Source organism: Apteryx mantelli, chromosome 2, assembly GCF_036417845.1.
Source record: "Apteryx mantelli isolate bAptMan1 chromosome 2, bAptMan1.hap1, whole genome shotgun sequence".
NCBI lineage: Eukaryota > Metazoa > Chordata > Aves > Apterygiformes > Apterygidae > Apteryx > Apteryx mantelli.
The window spans coordinates 133,072,381-133,089,918 of NC_089979.1; the positions used below are offsets into that span (position 1 = coordinate 133,072,381).

Below are 17,538 nucleotides of genomic sequence, written 5' to 3' on the forward strand. Positions count from 1 at the left end.
TTTTTTCCCCCCTCTTTCCCTCTCTTCTATCCCACTGAAATTCTTAAAGGAATGTGGAATAGTCACAACTGTCTGAAGAGTCAAGCTAATTGGGGAACAAAAGCAAGTGAAGAGCAGATGTGGTTAGTTAGCTTTGCTGCCATCTGTCACAAATAATCAGAGTAAATTTGAATGTGGCTGATATAGTCAACAGTGTAGTATTCACCATAAACTTTTCTACTACTGAAATATCTACCTGATAACCTTGATTAATATCACTTGTTCTTAACCTCCTCTGGATCTCTCAACCTAGACTCTAGTTTCTATCACCATAAGTGATGTTTCATTGAAGTTTTATGTTACTTGTCTGTATGCATTTGGTAGTTGTTTTTAACTGTCACTTTTTATAAAATGGTTCTAGTTTTCTTCACCTTGAAGTCGGCTTTCAGCACCATATCTACAGAGAGAGAGAAGCTGAAGCAGATGCTGGAACATGATGCATCCTTGTCTCCATCTGCACAAATAGTTGGCTTGAAGAATGCCTTAACATCCGTAAGTGACATGCTGAAGTTCAGCAAGCTTCATTGTCATCAGTTACCACTCTTAAATTTTGTACAAATTAATACGTGTTTCTTTAGTATCTATTCTGTGCTAGAATTTTCAGTATTGAAGCATAGTGCATTATTGTATACAGTGCTTTTCAGAGACTTTTTCCTAAGTTATAAAGAAATTGTGAAATCACTAAAATTTGACAGATTAATCTAGGTGTGCAGTATAACCTGTATGATTTGATGTTAAGTATCAGAGGGCTGTTCTGTGACGATGAGTCTGCTTTCTCTCTGGAACATGCATTCTGTTTTTATCACTTAAGTCTGGTAGGTTGTGGGGTTTTTTTTCCTTTTCCTAAACAGCACTCAGGTAGTCATAGCATGATTTGGCATAAAATCAAGGCTGAAGAGCACTTGTCTGTCGCTTCTAACTCATCTGAGCTTCACTGTGCTGCACTGAGATACTGCAAAGCAAATACAAGTACAATTTGTCTATATTGGCTTGCAACCTTAATTATCTGTTATCTAAAAGCAGCAAAGGAGCTCTTAGAGCAGAGTTCTAATGACAAGAGATTGTGCTCTTTAAAAAGGTGGGGGTTTTTTGGTAGGTATGATTTTTGTAGTTGCTCAAGACCAGGACTTCCAAGCTGGTCATAATTGGATGCATCAGCCAAATAATGATCTGATTTCAGTGCAATGAGGGTCATCATTACCATGATCTTAAAATTTCTGTGTATGTTGCAAATGCCTGATCAGAGGCCGTGGTGACTCTCTAGCACTGGTAAATGTGACATAGCTAATACTAGAATTTTATTGATATGAAAACTGCCCTTTGCTGTACAAAAGCTGTATGTGATTAGAGTTTTTAGCTTATAACATACCTCTTTGCCTGGACCTTTAGAGGTCATGATGTCTTCACAGAATTTGGAGAGCGCTGAAACCTGTTGCACAGTAACTATATTCACTCACTTGCACTTCTTTGCTTTTGGCTTTCAGATGTTCTGCTTCTGACATCTGGGTATATGGCTTTCATTTTTTCCAGTGTTAATTGCCTATCATTTTTTGCATCAAAAACAGTTGTTAAGGTTTCTGAACAGAGTGTTTCTGAACACTCACTTGAGCATGATTTTTTTTTTTTCCTGAGCAATGAAATGCTGTTGTCCATTTTCATCCTCTAAATGTCTTTTAAAAGTTGTGCTCTTAGGTCTTATCATCTGATACTGAAAAAGCCTTCCATAGGCCATCCAGAAATCATCTGGGAACACTGGCAGCTCTTTTAAGCAGAGATTAACGCCTGTGTAAGAGCTATTAGCCTGCAGATCTTTGTAAAGCCATGGTGCCAACAGAAATTTTGTCACCTCATACAGTAGAGAGTAGGAGAAAGGAATGAATTTCCTTTGAAGATCTCTGGAAACAGAGATATGATAAACTTGCCATATTTCTGAGACTATTCGTTGGAAGAGAGTCCTTCACTGGTGACTTTGACTTAGTGTTTGTTGCTAATTTCAGTGTTTTCCGTGCATGAGGAACAAAAAAAATTCGACTCACAGGTTGAGAGTAATCAAACATAAAGTTTGTTTTGCTCTCTTCAGCCTGGCAGAGGAAGAAAAATGAACAGATTTGAATTGGATGAAGCACTTTCCACTCACAAAATTAGCAGCTGTTCCTCTGCCTCTTCGTCATTAAGATGGTATTCTTGACCTACACACGGTCCTAGAAAAGTAAATAGTCACTGGAGAAAAGCACAGTCTTTCTTACTGAGCTATAGTAGAAGAAAGAAAACACTTTGTAGCAGACCATGAAAACTGCAAAATGCTATATAGGAAAGCTGTGTAATTTTATTTTACATATATATATGTATATGTATGTATATATGTAAGTGGGTATAATACATAATGTTGTCCATTTGATCACTTGTCAAGGGAAAGATAAGCGTCTATATTCTGAATTCCATATATAGAGTCAGAAAATAATCCCCACACCATCACTTTGAGCCCACTGTCGTTCCTGTCCCCAAGACTACCTCCACAAAAAATGCTGTTGAAATCAGAAATATTTTGGGGAGAAAATGGAGGTGTAAATGGAAGTGTTCTCCACATTCTAGTATTGATTCAGATCACAAAAGTGGGCAGTAGATAAGTCTTCAGTATTGTTCCAACCATCAAAAGATGTGTTGTGTGGGTTGTTTTTTTTTTTTTTAATTATTCAATTTAATAGATGTAAACAGGGAAAATGTTTGTTGTAAGGGCTGTGGCAGCACCTTCACCTCTATACTGGAAGTACTTAAAATCACCTAGCTTGGCTAGAATTGTGTTGCAATACAGGGGCTATTATTTAGGAGACTTTTTTTTTTTTGTCCTTTTATGGTTAAAATTAGTAACTCTTTTTTTTTTTTTTTTTTTTAAATACATGCTTTTATTGTGGGCAGAGCTGTGTTCTCTTCCTTTAAGTCTACTCTGAATGACATCTGGCCTTCAGGTGCATACAACATAAGTAACCAGTACCAGAGTTTGCAGTAGAAGTTGTTTTTTCTTCTGATCACTTCTATTATAAAGCTATCAGGACACAAATTGTACCTCTTTCGGGACATGATGTTAGAGCTGGGTACATCCACAAGGTATAGAAAAATTGTTGAAGACAAGGAAAAGGTGTTATCATAAATGATTATCTGTTGGTGTTCTGTGGAGTGTTTGAGAGTGTCGATTTTTAAAAAATTGAGCCTGTTAATAGAAGTTGTTTTAATCCTCCCTCTCACCACCAAATGTGTGAGGTGGAACTCACCTATGAGCAAGACAGAATGATCTTGGCCAAAAAAGTATGGTTGCTACGCAACAAGTTTCAGCTGCAGTGAGCTACTGTAAGAGGAACGACCTAGAAGTTGGCTGTAGAGGAAATCCCTCTCCCAGGAGCAGTTGTTTCGGGCAGTCTCTGCAGACTTTCCAGTGCTTAAAGTTTCCTGCCTAATCCATCCTGTTTCTGAGACTGAGAAAGCATGCAGGAGTCTTAAGCACATGTCCAAAGTTTTCTTAAGCGTGTTTTAGGTGACGCTAAATAGAACAGGTAATCTTGCCTCCTCTGTTTTACTTCAGCATGAAACCTGTATGAAGTCATGTTTTTAAGTGAAAAGAAGACATTCATTTATTATACAGTTTTATGATATTCTATATACTTGTATTAGTGTGAATGATAGGTTCCTTTTTGTTCGTAGGAGTGCCTCAGTTTTTGAACTGGAACAAAGAATGAGCTGTTTCACCTTTATCTGTAGAGATTTCTATTATAAAAGAAGTAATTTAAAGGAATACTTGCATATAATTTCAAAGCAGTAAAGCATAAAATACTATTGCAATACGATATGAATATATAAATCATGTACAGGTGTAATACTAATATTTAAAATCATGTATTTGCATTTAATACAGTTGTGTCTTTCTTAGTGGAGGGGCAGGGGAAGCTACTTTTATTGATCTTAGCCATCTCCAAACTACACAGAGAAAAGCTACATGACTTTCCTTGTTTTCAGTTTGATCCCCAGAGCCTAATCACCATGTTCAGTGAAACTGGCCTTCTGCCATTGCTGGAATTTTGGGGAAGAAAATGTTCATCTTGTGTAAAGGTTATCTTTCACTCTTTCAAACTGCTTTCTCCATCCTCGTCTAGTCCAGTAGCACAGTGGAGGTTGCAGTGCAGCGGCAAAAGAAGAAGAAAACTTTGTTTTACAAATCGGTCCCAAATTAAACCTTATTTCTATGTCAGCAGAAGGCTGAGGGAACTGTCAGTACATCAGGTTGATGGGAAAATGAAACATATCTTTGGCTGGTGACAAGTATAAATTAACGGTGAGAGAGGTGAGGTTGGAGATTGAGGTAGGGGAAGGGTGCTGGAAATGAACCAAGATGCATAAAATGTGTTTATAACTTAATAAATCAGCTTGCAGAACCTGGTGACCTATAACAGTCCCATATTCCCAGTCTCTTAACTTGAAACGTCCAAGCTCTCTTTGGCTTTTGTTCTCTAGTTTTGTCTTTTCTCTTACACTGAACAAAATAGTTTTAATTTGAGAAGTAAGGAGCATGGTTTGAAGCATTTATAATAAACAATTTGCTGAACCAGTAAAAGCTTGTGTGGTGATGTTGGTGTTTTATACTGCACTTTAAATACTATTCTCCCCTTCTTGCACAATAAAGCCACTGTTCAAATTAGTTGAGAGAACTTCATAGCCCCAATATTTTTGTTAAATGTTCCAGGCAATAGCACAAAACACAGATCTTAAAGACCGGTTACGCAGAATACATGCCGAATCTATGATCCTTGATTCAGCATCTAATGCAAAATCAAGTCCAGATTTGGTGAAGGTGGGTATGGTTTTCCTCTTTCAGTGATGTCCATTACCTTAAGCCCCTACATCTAGACAGTGTTTGCATAGCTGCATCTTGTCTTGATCTTCATGTCTTCCCTGCAGTGTATTGTGTTAGCAAAAAGATCCTGCTTTCATGGTTATGAATCGTTTCAGATGATGCTTTATGTAATACTTAATTTTAAAGACTTTCCTTGTGAACAGTTTTCCCGAGCACACTTCCATTGCTTTTTGCTGCTGGCTCCTGTTTTCTCCCTCAGCTCCTGCCTGCTTCCCATTCAGCATGAACTAAGCTTCCCCCAGTGCTTCCTTGATGCCAGTTTTTCTCTCCACCTTTTTCCCATCTTAACTTTCAAGTTCTGTAATTCTTTCTGTTGCCAACCTTAATACTGCTAGCCCAGAAGACTGGCTAACAGTGTGTCTCATTTAAGGTTTAGAAGCATTATTGGACACTTTTTTATAAAAGGAACAAAATAGTGAGATGTAGAGATAAGAACTCTTTCAGCCATTTAGTTTTGTGTGTGTGAAAGCAGGGTGTCTTCTATATATCCAGTTAACCAGTTTGAGATAACGCTGATGTTCAGACAGTTTTTTCCCATAGTCACAGAATGCATATGAATATGGTGTATTTATATTCATGGCATCTAGATCTTAATGGTGTTAATGAGAGAAGCAAGAACTTTGTTTCTGATGGATTATCCCAAATGTTAACTCATACAGAAATTTCTGTTGTGCTTTTATTATAAATCTGTCATTAGAAGTTAAATGGATGTCATGTTTGTATTTTTTTTCCCCATTATAATAAATTATTTTCTTTCATTTTTATAGAGAGTTTAGTCATTCAGTCTGTTCACTTCTTCAGCTTCTTTTAGTAGAGCTGGATTTTGGTCATACACTTTGGGGGGGGTAGCTGATCATTCAAATGACTTGTTCTTTTAACCCTGTGAGAATTTGAACAGTACTTACGCTGATAACTGGGGAAGTGTTAATGCGTTCTTTTTACTCTCAGCAGTTCTTTAGTTTCTTATTTAGTAGAAGTCCTTGTAATGACAGTAGATTATTTCTGAAACACATTCTGTACAATACATGCAGACATGCTAAAAATGCCTTTCAAAAGGTCCGTTAAGGGTTTCCTTCACAAATTCACCATGACATGGTTTTGGATGGAACTGAAGGGCAAAATGACTTATACTGAGCAAGTTTCAGCCTAGTAAGATTTGACTGGGAATATAGTAGTGCTGCTGTGAGGAAGACAGGGTCGCTACACAAAACTTGACTCCAACTGATCCATGATAGAGCTCTGAAAATTAAAGCACTATAAACAAGCTTCTCAAGTGTTTGCATTAGATAATGTTTAGTTTGTCTGTTGGGCAGCTTATGTTGTGGTTTATCATGCCAGAGCTGGAGTAGAAAAGAAGACAAAATGAAACTCCCGTGTAAAAAATACAAAAATTTACTGTTCTTTTATGAGCCTTTTCAGATTAAAAGTAGTATTAGAAAGCACTCCCAGTAACAACAGTCACATGTATAAGATTTTTTTGACTGGTAGGCCAATGCCTTCCCACAGAAGAGGTTGAGGTTGCCTATTTTCTTGATGCTTTATCAAGAGTGCATAAGAAAAACAGCTTTTGTGTGCTGACAGTTTAGTTTGTTACTGTTTCACCATTAGCAGCACACACTAAATAGCATTCCATACTACAGGAAAATCTTTCTGTGGAAATTCCTCAAAAGAAGTTCCATCATGATTATAGACTGATCAGAATAAGTGTGATTTGCTCACTGTGTACGCTCTTCTGAAGGTAAAACACTACAATGTTCTATTAAATATAGGCAAGCTGGGACTGACTGATAAGGAGGAAAGAATGTATTAGAAGAGTGGAAATGGTGAAGTGTTAGATGTGTGAAAACTGCTGCAAGTGCACAAGTGAATTATGATATGTTATTACCAGTTAAGCAGATTAAGTCTTTTGTGGTGTCCTACAACCAACATTCATCCACTTGAAATGTATCCCTGCAAAATTATGATAGTGAGGGCAGTCATGCTCACTAGTTAGTAAATCATCTCATGCAGAATGAAGCTTGAGAGTAGCAGCTAATACACTCCTTTGGGCCAGCTGGCCTTTTTCTTCAGTATTGGTGGAGTTATCAGGGAAAGCAATAATGCACAATCCTCCCCAAATATTTTACTGCATTCACAGGATGAAACAACGAGTCTTGTGGCTCATTCCACCTTTGGTAGACCACCTTTTGAAACTGCTAATGCCAGCCATCTGTAGAGCACTTAGGGCTTGCATGGTAAAAGGTACTGAGATCTCCATGGTAGTCAAATACGACTGCAGCAACAAGAGCAATGCCATTTCTGTGGCTTTGGTAATATGCTGTTTCTGGTTAATAGGGAGTTGCTTCAGGTGTAGGTTTGACCTATTAACACAGCATGGAAAGTAGTCTAGTGGAGAAAGAGAGCTAGGAAAGCATTGCTGTTATATAGAAAGCTGCTTTGCTCCTCTGAATTTTGCATGCCACTGCACTGCAAACTTTGCATTAAGGGAGGAAAAGAGTAATTCATTTGCTGAGATTGGAAGAGAATCTGAATCTACTATGTAATATAAAGAGGCAGGAATTTTGCTGGTTTGGGGGATTTCTGGTGATACACTTGCATATAGCTGGCTAAACAAATCACTCATATAGCACTGCATTTTTACATCAGATTTTAGGAGGAAAATATACGTGCAGTGCCATAACTGATTTACTGAATGCGCATTGCTTTCTTCTTTCTTTTTTCTTCTTTTTGGTCTGTCTTTCCTTTATTTTTAGTTCCATCTTTGAAACACATGCTACCTCTCAATAAATTGCAGAGGACCATGTGCAATCTTCTCCCAGTGTTTTACAACCCTTTAAGTTGCATAGCTGTAGGTTTGCATTCATAAATGCAAATCTGTGGTACTCTTCCTCTCAAAACTTTTTGTTTCTTTTAAACAGGAAAATTCAAGAGAAGAAGGCAGAGGTCTGGTTCACCAGATCTCCAATGAAAGCAGACTCTCTATTGCTGACTCTCTCACAGAATTTTTCGATGCACAGGAAGTCCTGCTGTCTGCTAGCTCTTCAGAAAATGAGGTCTGAGCACTAAGATTAGACATCGTTCTGATGTAATTCATTATCTACTACTTGAACTTTGGTCCTTCTGAGTGCTAATTGCAAATCAGATGACTGTCAGAACATGAAATCCTTTGAAAACTAGTACACCATGTGTATTTATTTGTTGCCATTTTATCTTCACAATAAGCTGTAATAAGTATTGTGGAGAAGTCTTAGATGCCCATTGAGGAAAATGTCAAACAGGTAGCTTGTGCATAATGTAATATGCAGATATTGTGTATATTGTACTGACTGCCTTGAGTTATCATACAGGTAGTTAAGAAATTGTATCAGAGAAATATATGTTCATACCTGTCTTTGTGGTAGCTGCAGGTTACCTTGAGGCTGATGACACGTATATTGAAACTTAACAGTCCATTTTATCCTCCCTCTAGGACTCCCTGAATATCTCAGATCTTGATAGGAAGAAAAACTTAGCTGTGGGGTCAAAGAAGATGAACTATCTTTTCACTGAAAGAATAGTTGAATTCATCAGTGATGGTGATCTCTCCCAAACTCAGTCTTGTCCTTTCAGGCCTGCTTAGTACTTTTCAGCAATACTGAAGCACAGTGTAAACAGTTCAAATCTGTTAATAGTTGCAGCTGAAATAGCAATTCTAATGTGCATATGGGGTTATTTTAATGAGTGCTTGCTTTCCCCACCCCACACTCAGGTATCAGATGATGATTCGTATGTCAGTGATATCAGTGACAATGTCTCAGAAGATAACCTAAGCAACGACATGGAGAATGAGAGGCAAACTTTAGGTAAGTTCAGTGTTTTGTTGTATTGTGTTCTGAGAGGGGTTTGCTTGTTTCTTTGGGGGTGTGTGTGTGTTTTTTTAATCTTTCTAGAAGTTGTGTGATATCACAGGTTTTGAGATGTAAACAGCCAGTGTTTTTTTCTTTTACAGCCTCAGATTGTTTTTGTACAGTATGGTCTGGCTAATCTGATTAACAGGACCAGGGCACAGTTGTTTAAGTAGAATGGTAGTTCTGTATCAATAGAGAAACACCTGTTTTCATGACTTCTCTGGTGCTGCTGCAACAACTTCTCAGTTTCTCTCATGGCCATGGGATTTTTTCTAAACTAGCAAACCGTAGCTGCTGCTTTTTTCTTCAAAAAGTAATTTTCTTTTGTCAGTCTGTGTTTTCAGTCTGCCATTTAACAACCGCATTCAAAGTTTTGTTGTTTTTAACAGAATTCTTAGTGTTTAAAGGAACACGAGAATAATTACACACCAGCAGGTCTGGTGTGTGGCCGTAAGACTTTTTCTTTGCATTTTTAATCATGCTATTCTTGTTAACAAAAGTACTTATTTAACAGTCTTGCTAATTGGAGATAGAAACAAAAAAGAGGGAGAGGAATTGGTCATAATATACTAATTAACTATGTTGCGCCTTCTTCTCATTTCTGCTGACTAGAACATTCTTTCCACTCTATCGATATATTTTATCTTCAATAATGCTGAACAGTGTTTTCTTACTAGCAGCTGTTTACCAGTCATCTTTAAGGAACAATGGATTCCTATGAGCACAGGCTAGTTTGAAGTGCCTGGAGATCTGTTGTATTTTGTAACTGTTTTAAAAATTAAGATTTTTTTTTTCCTTTGAAAGATAGGAAGGAATTCAGATTAACTTTGCTTGTGATCTGGACCTTAGAACATTGCATTAGTGTGGCTGTTCAGCTTCTGCTTCTTGTAATGGAGATTATCATAGAAGCTCTTCTGTATCAGCAGCCCCTCCACGCGCTTCTGGTAGCTGCTGTCTCTGTGCTTTGGACAACCTGCCACCTTTGGACAACCTGCCACTCCTATTAGTAATCAAACTTGATACCTTTTTCCTACACGGGCTTTAGCTGAACCAGAATATATGGGATTATGATGAAATCCTCCAGCCACTGTAATAGAGAAGGTCAGACCAGATGATCATAATGGACCCATCTGGCTTTAAAAGTCCTTCAGTGTTGTTGCTGCCCGTTCGTCCCAACCCTTGCAAACCAGAACTGGATGGGTCTTTCTTTTTTTCTGGGGAATTGTGGGGGGAGAAAGGGGGATATTTATTGCATAGAAAACTTGGCATCTAAATAACTTCTCTGATTAACCTAACCACTGAGCAAGCACCAGAAACCTTAAAGGAGATTGAGAGCTGTGTGGTCTGTATCCCAGACAGGAACATTCCATTTAGGTACATAGATGAATATAGTGTTAGGTTTTGAACCTCCTGCTGCATGCTCGAACCATGCACTTTTTTTTTTTTTTTTAAGGCTTGTCATATTTTCTGTTGCGGTTGTTTCTATGCAGTGTCTTGCAGAACCCCTCTTCCGTGACTGGCAAATGGAGCCTCACCAGTTACCCCAGTTAATGGGCTGGTTCGGAATACATAATTAAGTTGATACGTATTCTGTGTGCAATTGGAAATTGTCAAAGGACATGGCCTAATCCCATTTCAGAGAGCTCTTTTGAACAAGAACAGATTATTAGCACTTATCTTCTTCCTCTTCAGATATCCCCTTACTCCTGAGGTGTCTAAGGAAACTTCCTTTTATATTTTTGGCCTCTTCTGGTATTGAATAAATTTTTCCAACAGGGAGGTGTAGAAGCCAACCTCTTGGAAAAGACATTCTTAACAGTATAGTTGTTTCAGGTAGGTTTTCTGGTTCATAATGCCTGTGGGCTTTTTATGCAAAAGGAAGATTTTGTAGTGAAAATAGATTTGCAATAACTCAGTCACAGCAGATGTTAGAACTCTTGGTTTTGTGAGTGGCAGGAAAGATAGACAGTTCTTCCTCAAAACTTTGAGGATGCTGATTATACTTGAAAACTTCCCTCTGAGGTATTGGCTAGCATGCATGGCAGTGATAGGGAAGTAAGCCCTTGTGGTTATGTTCTTTGTCACTGTTGCAAGCACTGCTGGTATCTTGCTTGCCTCAGTGTATCAGTTGAGGAAATAATGGTCAAAATTGTGTGTTTAAGGGCAGTGATTCTTTGGGCACATTCCTTTGGGCAGGAGAACTGTGCTGCCCTATACTGTTTCCATCCCTCCAAGACAAAGCTGTCTGGGGAAAGCCATAAAAAGTTTTTCCTTGTGTTCAGGAAGTTCTGTCTGAACATGAGGAAAAACTTTTTTACTGTGAGGGTGACAGAGCACTGGAACAGGCTGCCCAGAGAGATGGTGGAGTTTCCCTCCTTGGAGATGCTCAGAAGCCGTCTGGACACCATCCTGGGCAACATGCTCTAAGGTGACCCTGCTTGAGCAGGGGGGTGTTAGACTAGATGATCTCCAGAGGTCCCTTCCAACCTCAACCATTCTGTGTGTGATTCTGTGCGTGCATGTATATGAGGGCAGGGATTGACTGACTGGGGCTATACCCAAAGTTCTCCAAATGGCAACTGATTCTAAGGCAGGAGCTTTCTAGGTGCTTCCACGCATGTAAAGGTAAAATATGTTGATGTAGTGGGGAGCATATTCCTCTCTGAAATGAGATTTATGTACAGCTAAGCAATATAATATTTTCAGGCCAATGCCTGTTTCAAGGGCTTGTAGCGCTGTTCTAATTGTGCCGCAAAGCATTTCATGGCATGCTGGAAACTATTTACTCTGCTCAGATTGCTTTGACATACCAACAAAGAGCTCAGCTATTCATGTGGCTATATGAGTCCTCCTTTTGGATCTTCAGCAAGCCCATAGCTCTAGAGTTGCTTCAGCTCTTCCACCTTTAAAACAGGTCACTTCTCCAATATATGGGTGTATCTAGATGCTAACACCACTAAAATTTTTAAAATGCTTAATACTATTAGGGCCATTGTAGAAAAGCCTGCATGTAAACCTGTGACACAGTAAATTTCCCTGGTAGGAGTGTTCAGATAAATAAGAAGAGATACACAGGAGATGTTTTGACACTTGGATCTGGAAGTTACACCTTGCTGTCTGAGAAGCATCAGTTTAATTGAAGCTCTGTCAAGGAGGGAGGTTTTATGTCACTTAAATGTATAGGAAAATCTCTCTTTTACAAATAAGATAGTTAAAATATTTACTCTTTCAAATTCAACTGAAAGCCTGAGACTTTTCTTATAACCTTTAAGAGGAGGAAGACAAATTTTCTTTTAAGCACTTATGCTTCATTTGTACCTGGAATTTACATCAGTTAAAATTTATTGAAATTAAAATCTTGCTCTTAAATTTTACCATTTTATGGGAAGGTGTCTTCAAACCTCAAGGGAAATATTTGTATGAAGTGTGGGAGTGGAAGGAAGTTTTGACAGAAAAAAGGACTGTTTTGTCCCCTTTGCAAACATGCATTAAAATATCAACTATAAGTAAACACTGAATTGAATAATTTGTTTTGCCATTTCCTTTCAGACTGTATTTCTGAAAGTGGAATTGGATGCCATTCTAAACGGAGAACATGTTTACCAGCTTCATGTCCTAATACTAGTAACATCAGTTTATGGAATATCCTGAGAAATAATATAGGAAAGGATCTCTCCAAAGTGGCCATGCCTGTTGAACTAAATGAGCCGCTTAACACCCTTCAGCGTCTCTGCGAAGAACTGGAATACAGTGAACTGCTAGATAAAGCAGCACATACACCTGATCCATTTGAAAGGATGGTAAACATTTTATTCCAAATACTTAGCGGCATTGAATATTATCAGAACAGAGTACAAACATTCTGCCAAAGAAATTAAGATATTCTGTTCCTTTTTTTTTTTTTTTTCCAGCTGAGAGGCAGACTCTCCAAAGTGAACACTGAGATATAGCTTATGTGTCTGTGCATGCCTACACACGCAGTCTTTGATTCTTCTGCGTAATTTCTATTGCTTTAACAGGAAGTAACTCTTCTCAAGCACCTTACTGTCCTGCAAGGTTAAACAAAGAAGAAGTTTAGGTCTGTTTACCAAGTTTTCCTCTGTAAGATTAAAAACTTACAGCAAAAAGGAGGATTTGAACTACTGTATACTTCCCTCGTGCATATGAAGGCCACAGTGTGTATGTACATAAAGAACACTGAATCTTCCAGGACTGTACCACTGTGATCTCTTTATATGAACAAGATGAGCTCCCTTGGTTTTATTAACTGGTTTGTGTGGTTTTGGGGTTGCTCTGAAATGTTCAGGATTTCAAAACTTAGCAATACCTGTATATATTGAATACAATAATGGTGTCATCTGCTGCCAATGCAGAATGCTGAATTCAGAATTTGGCAAATGGGCAAGGGAAAAATGCATTTCAGCTATGTTTTGCTTCCGATGTATAAGCCTGTAAATAAAGGATTAAAAGCTCTCTAAATTCTCTTAAATAAAAGTTATGGATTGTCCCTTAAACTGAATCAAATCTTTTCAGCTCAACATATCTTATGTTAAAATGAGGCTATTAATGAGGGTAAATAATTGTATTATAAATCCTGTTTGAGAAGACTCTTCTTCCTTTCTGACACTCTACAAGGATTATAATTCAGTGTCAATCAGATTAAATTGTGTCTTCATTTTCATTGTATGCAAATACAAGTCCTCTTCAGAGGACAGAGGGTGTGCCTCTTAATTGGATTTTTAGATACATAGCTTTTTTTATTCTTTTGAGAACATATGTTAAAAGAAAAAGGAAACAAGCAGCACTACTTTATGTGGAAGTGAAAACAAGCCTTTCTGCTTTTTCCTACTCCCAAGTTTTGGGAAACTGAGACTCAGGATGGAGTACTCTTTGCCTTGGAGGAATTCCCAAGGCAAAGATAGTTAGCTGCTGCATAGTGGTTGCAATAGCTTACTTCAGAATGACTCTTATGGAGTGAGTTTCTGAGGCCGAAAGGAGTGCATCTACACTTTCACAAGATGAGGAGAAGGGAATGAAAAGGGAGAAAAATGGTACAGAGGAGACATCAATCAAGGTCTGCTGAACAACCCCAAATTCTAATTCCTCACATTTAGGAATTGTGCTGAGCTCGCCGTAGTAATTTAGAAGGAACACCTTCATCTCAATCACAGCAAAGAAAAGTTTCGTTACTAGGTGATAGGCAGCATACAATAGACAAATGGCAGTTCAAGCTAATGCGTAAGCCATAGCAAACTTTGTGAAAACTCATCTGGTACTACTTGTGCCCTGTATAGAAAAAGGATAGCTGGTAGATCCATAGAATCGGGGACCATAACTGCAAAAGCCAGTTGTAATACAAAATCTTACAGTGGTTTCTAAGCTTTTACAGCTTTTTACTGTGTATATTTCACTTCTTCAGATGCTGTGTGGTTTTAAAGTGTTCAGAAATACCATTTTACGTTGATGACGTTTTTGTAGTGTTTGACGCTAACAATTTCATCATTGGACCCTTGAAAGGGCTGTCTGAAGTATAAATAATTCTGTAATATTTGAGTTAGTGCTTAACTTGTAGTAGGCCTACAGGTTTATTTTTCCATCTTTTGCAGACTACATAGAATCTGATGTCAAGTTAAGACTTTTTTTCTTTTTCCTCTGTAAAATCAGAATGTATAGTAAAAATGGTGTGTGGCTGTGGTTAATTAATCAAAATTCTGTGTATGTGTACAGGTGTACGTAGCTGCATTTGCAGTATCTGCCTATGCATCCAGTTACTACCGAGCTGGAAGTAAGCCCTTTAATCCTGTGCTTGGAGAAACCTATGAATGTATTCGTGAAGATAAGGGTTTCCAATTTTTTGCAGAACAGGTACTGTATACTACAATCCTTAAATTTACTGTTTGATAGACTGCTTAATTCTGAATGCATGGCTGGAATCCTCTGGAGTTAATAGGAAAATACAAAATTACTTTATAAAACCTGAGCCCAGCAAAACTCAAGGGACGTTGCAGAATTGTAAATAAATGAAATTGCTTCACTCTTTGATGAAATAATCTAACTCTGGGATGTCTAACTCTGACAGTGAAGAAGCAAAGGCTGTCTACTCCAGTAACTGGATATCTTGGCAAGCAGAGTGCAGTTCCCCCACACAGAAATCTGAGCAGGGCTGTAAATAGCTTTCATGTTCTTGTCATGCTTTTTTATATGTTTAGGATCATTTAAAACATTGCATTATCTTCAGCTGTTTCATGTCATCTTATATAAGAGTGAAATAAGAGTCAAACAACCAGTAATATTTTTCTGTAGCAACCTGAATCTTTCTCCTTCCTATCCAAATACTCTGTGGGCCATGCCTTTCAAATCTGGTACCACAGATTAGTAGTTGAAGGATGTATACAGCACATCAAGATCTGAGTGTTGCTCTAAATAATCCCCCAAAAGGAGAATAATTATGAAGTATGGGTGCAAAATACATAAACTAGCCAAGTTACCAAAATAGCTAAGCTTGAGACATACGTTAAAAAGAGATAAAACTTAAATAATCTGATGTCTATCAGAATAAGAATGATTAAAAGCTATTTCATTCCATATAGACATAACAAAAAAATTACAAGAAGTGGGGTGGGCAGGGTTGCATAACCTTGAAATTTGATCAGAGAAAGCCTATAAGAGGCTTCCATTAGGAAATTAAGTTTTTTGACAAACTCTGAAGATAGAACATGATGTACAAGACGTTATACAACTGACAAAAGAGAGTGCTGTGTGATCTTTCCCTAGTCTCAGGAAATGAGTCCCTGGCATAAGTAAAATAAGAAAAAAAAGCAAAATAGGAAGGGCAAGCACCGAATTTTAAAGTTACGGTAACATGGCCGATTCTTCACTATGTTATTCTAATTCTAAGATGATACGTAGAGCACCAGAGTTATCCTCATAACAACAAATTAGGGTAACAAAGTGACAAAGCATGGTAGTGAATTTAATGTTAATTTGAATGAAAGGAAAAGATTTTCCCCTGAATATTGGATAAGTCAGTGCAAAGACTACTCTTTCTAAAGAGGAATTTTAAAACACTGGGGGCTTGGGCTGTTAATAACTATTGTTCTAGTATGTGCAATAAAGGACATTTAAGTTAAAAGGTGGTAAAGTTAGCATATTAATATGAATGGAGGAATACTAGGAAGGGAGGTCTGTATACGAGGAAGGAAATTTCATGCAGCTTGCAAGCATTAAACCTTTTTCTTTGCATCAGAAACTGTTGCTAATTACTTGTTTAAGCAAGCATTTTGATGCTTGCTGTAGATAACCTGTAGTGTATATAGTCAGTATGTAATCCATGTAATATGCAAAATGTATAAAATAGTGGGGATTCCGTTCTCTCCCTAGAGTGAGTTTGGAACAACCCTACTTTATCTCCATGAGTTTACTCTGGAATTGCAGCAGTTTAAGTGAGAGCTATGTTTAACCCATTGAATTATAGTGACATCTGGGGTTAATCTGGGTGAAGTAAATGAGAGAGATACAGTGTTGCCCTGGGTAAATTAGGACATAACAGAGTAATTAGGACTGTGGGTTTTTTTGTTTTGTTTTTGTTTTGTTTTTAACCAACTAGAGGTTGTTAAGACCTGGATGCCTGTGGAAAAACGCTTGATAACAAATTTGCAAAATGGGTAGCAAAGAAGAAAGTGAAACTGCATTTGAGCCATATATGCAATTAAGAAATGAAATTCAAAGTAGGAAATAGCAACTCTCCTTGAAAATTAAGTTGTCTTTGTCAAAAGAACAGTAGGCATTGCATATCAAAGAGTTGGTCCAGGTCAGTTCTTAGTCATGTTCACCCAGAAGAGAGAATGGGCGGCCAAGAAAGCTGGCTGCTTCTGCTTTATGTGGTCACTTTATCATTTACTGTTTTCTTTTAATAGTCTGCATTGTGTTTTTATTTGCTTATTTACTGTTCTTACTTTGCTATTTTGGTGGTAGCCCTCATTCACGTATGTGCTATTACCCAAAGCTGATCAAAATGCTTCAAGTTCCAGACTAGAAAAAATGTCGGGTGTTGCTATCACAGTAGTAGCTGATGTTGGATGGAATTTCCTGGTCTAATTTCTCCACCCTTGGACCCCTCAGAGATGCTGAGCGCTGTCCTCTCCCTCATAGTCAGAGGGATTTGTGGTTATTTATTGTACAGAAGAACTTGGCCCTTTGTTTCTTTACTTCTGTGTGTTTACAGTGCAACTTCTACTAGTATATGAGTGGGGCCCTAAGGCTAAATATAATTATCACATTCAAGACAACGTACAAAATAAATAGTTAAATTATCACTTGAAAAAAAGAGACCTTTTTAAAATAAAAGTGCTTCCCGTTTCTTTCAAGCCTTCTTAGGCCTCAGTAACTTATTAATCTTGCTGGCTCCCCCTTCAGGACACAACTGCAAAGGGAAAGTAAGTGTTCAAATTGTAAATGCCTTTTATGAAAAATAAAGGAGAAAAAAACAAATAACTGTTCAAGTGTTAACATGTCTGTCTTTTTTTCTCCTTTCATGTCTTGCTATTAGGTCAGTCACCATCCACCTATTTCTGCATGCCATGCTGAATCTGTGAATTTTGCTATTTGGCAAGGTAACTCTCCAGTCCATCTTTTACTTTTACAGCCTTAATAATAGTTTCATTGTATGTCTAATATGAAATATCTAGAAGCTGGGAAAAGGTGAACTTT

General features: G+C 37.8%; 1 protein-coding gene across 1 annotated transcript in view; it reads left to right on the top strand.

Moving 5' to 3' along the window:
• The window catches only part of OSBPL3 (oxysterol binding protein like 3), a 72,649-nt gene that overhangs the window by 43,258 nt on the left and 11,853 nt on the right, over positions 1-17,538 (top strand). The window contains exons 11-16 of the mRNA XM_013941366.2: positions 401-531; positions 7,861-7,995; positions 8,691-8,784; positions 12,379-12,629; positions 14,557-14,694; positions 17,378-17,441. Of these exons, the coding sequence (XP_013796820.1) occupies positions 401-531; positions 7,861-7,995; positions 8,691-8,784; positions 12,379-12,629; positions 14,557-14,694; positions 17,378-17,441 (813 nt within the window). The remainder of the gene's footprint in view (positions 1-400; positions 532-7,860; positions 7,996-8,690; positions 8,785-12,378; positions 12,630-14,556; positions 14,695-17,377; positions 17,442-17,538) is intronic.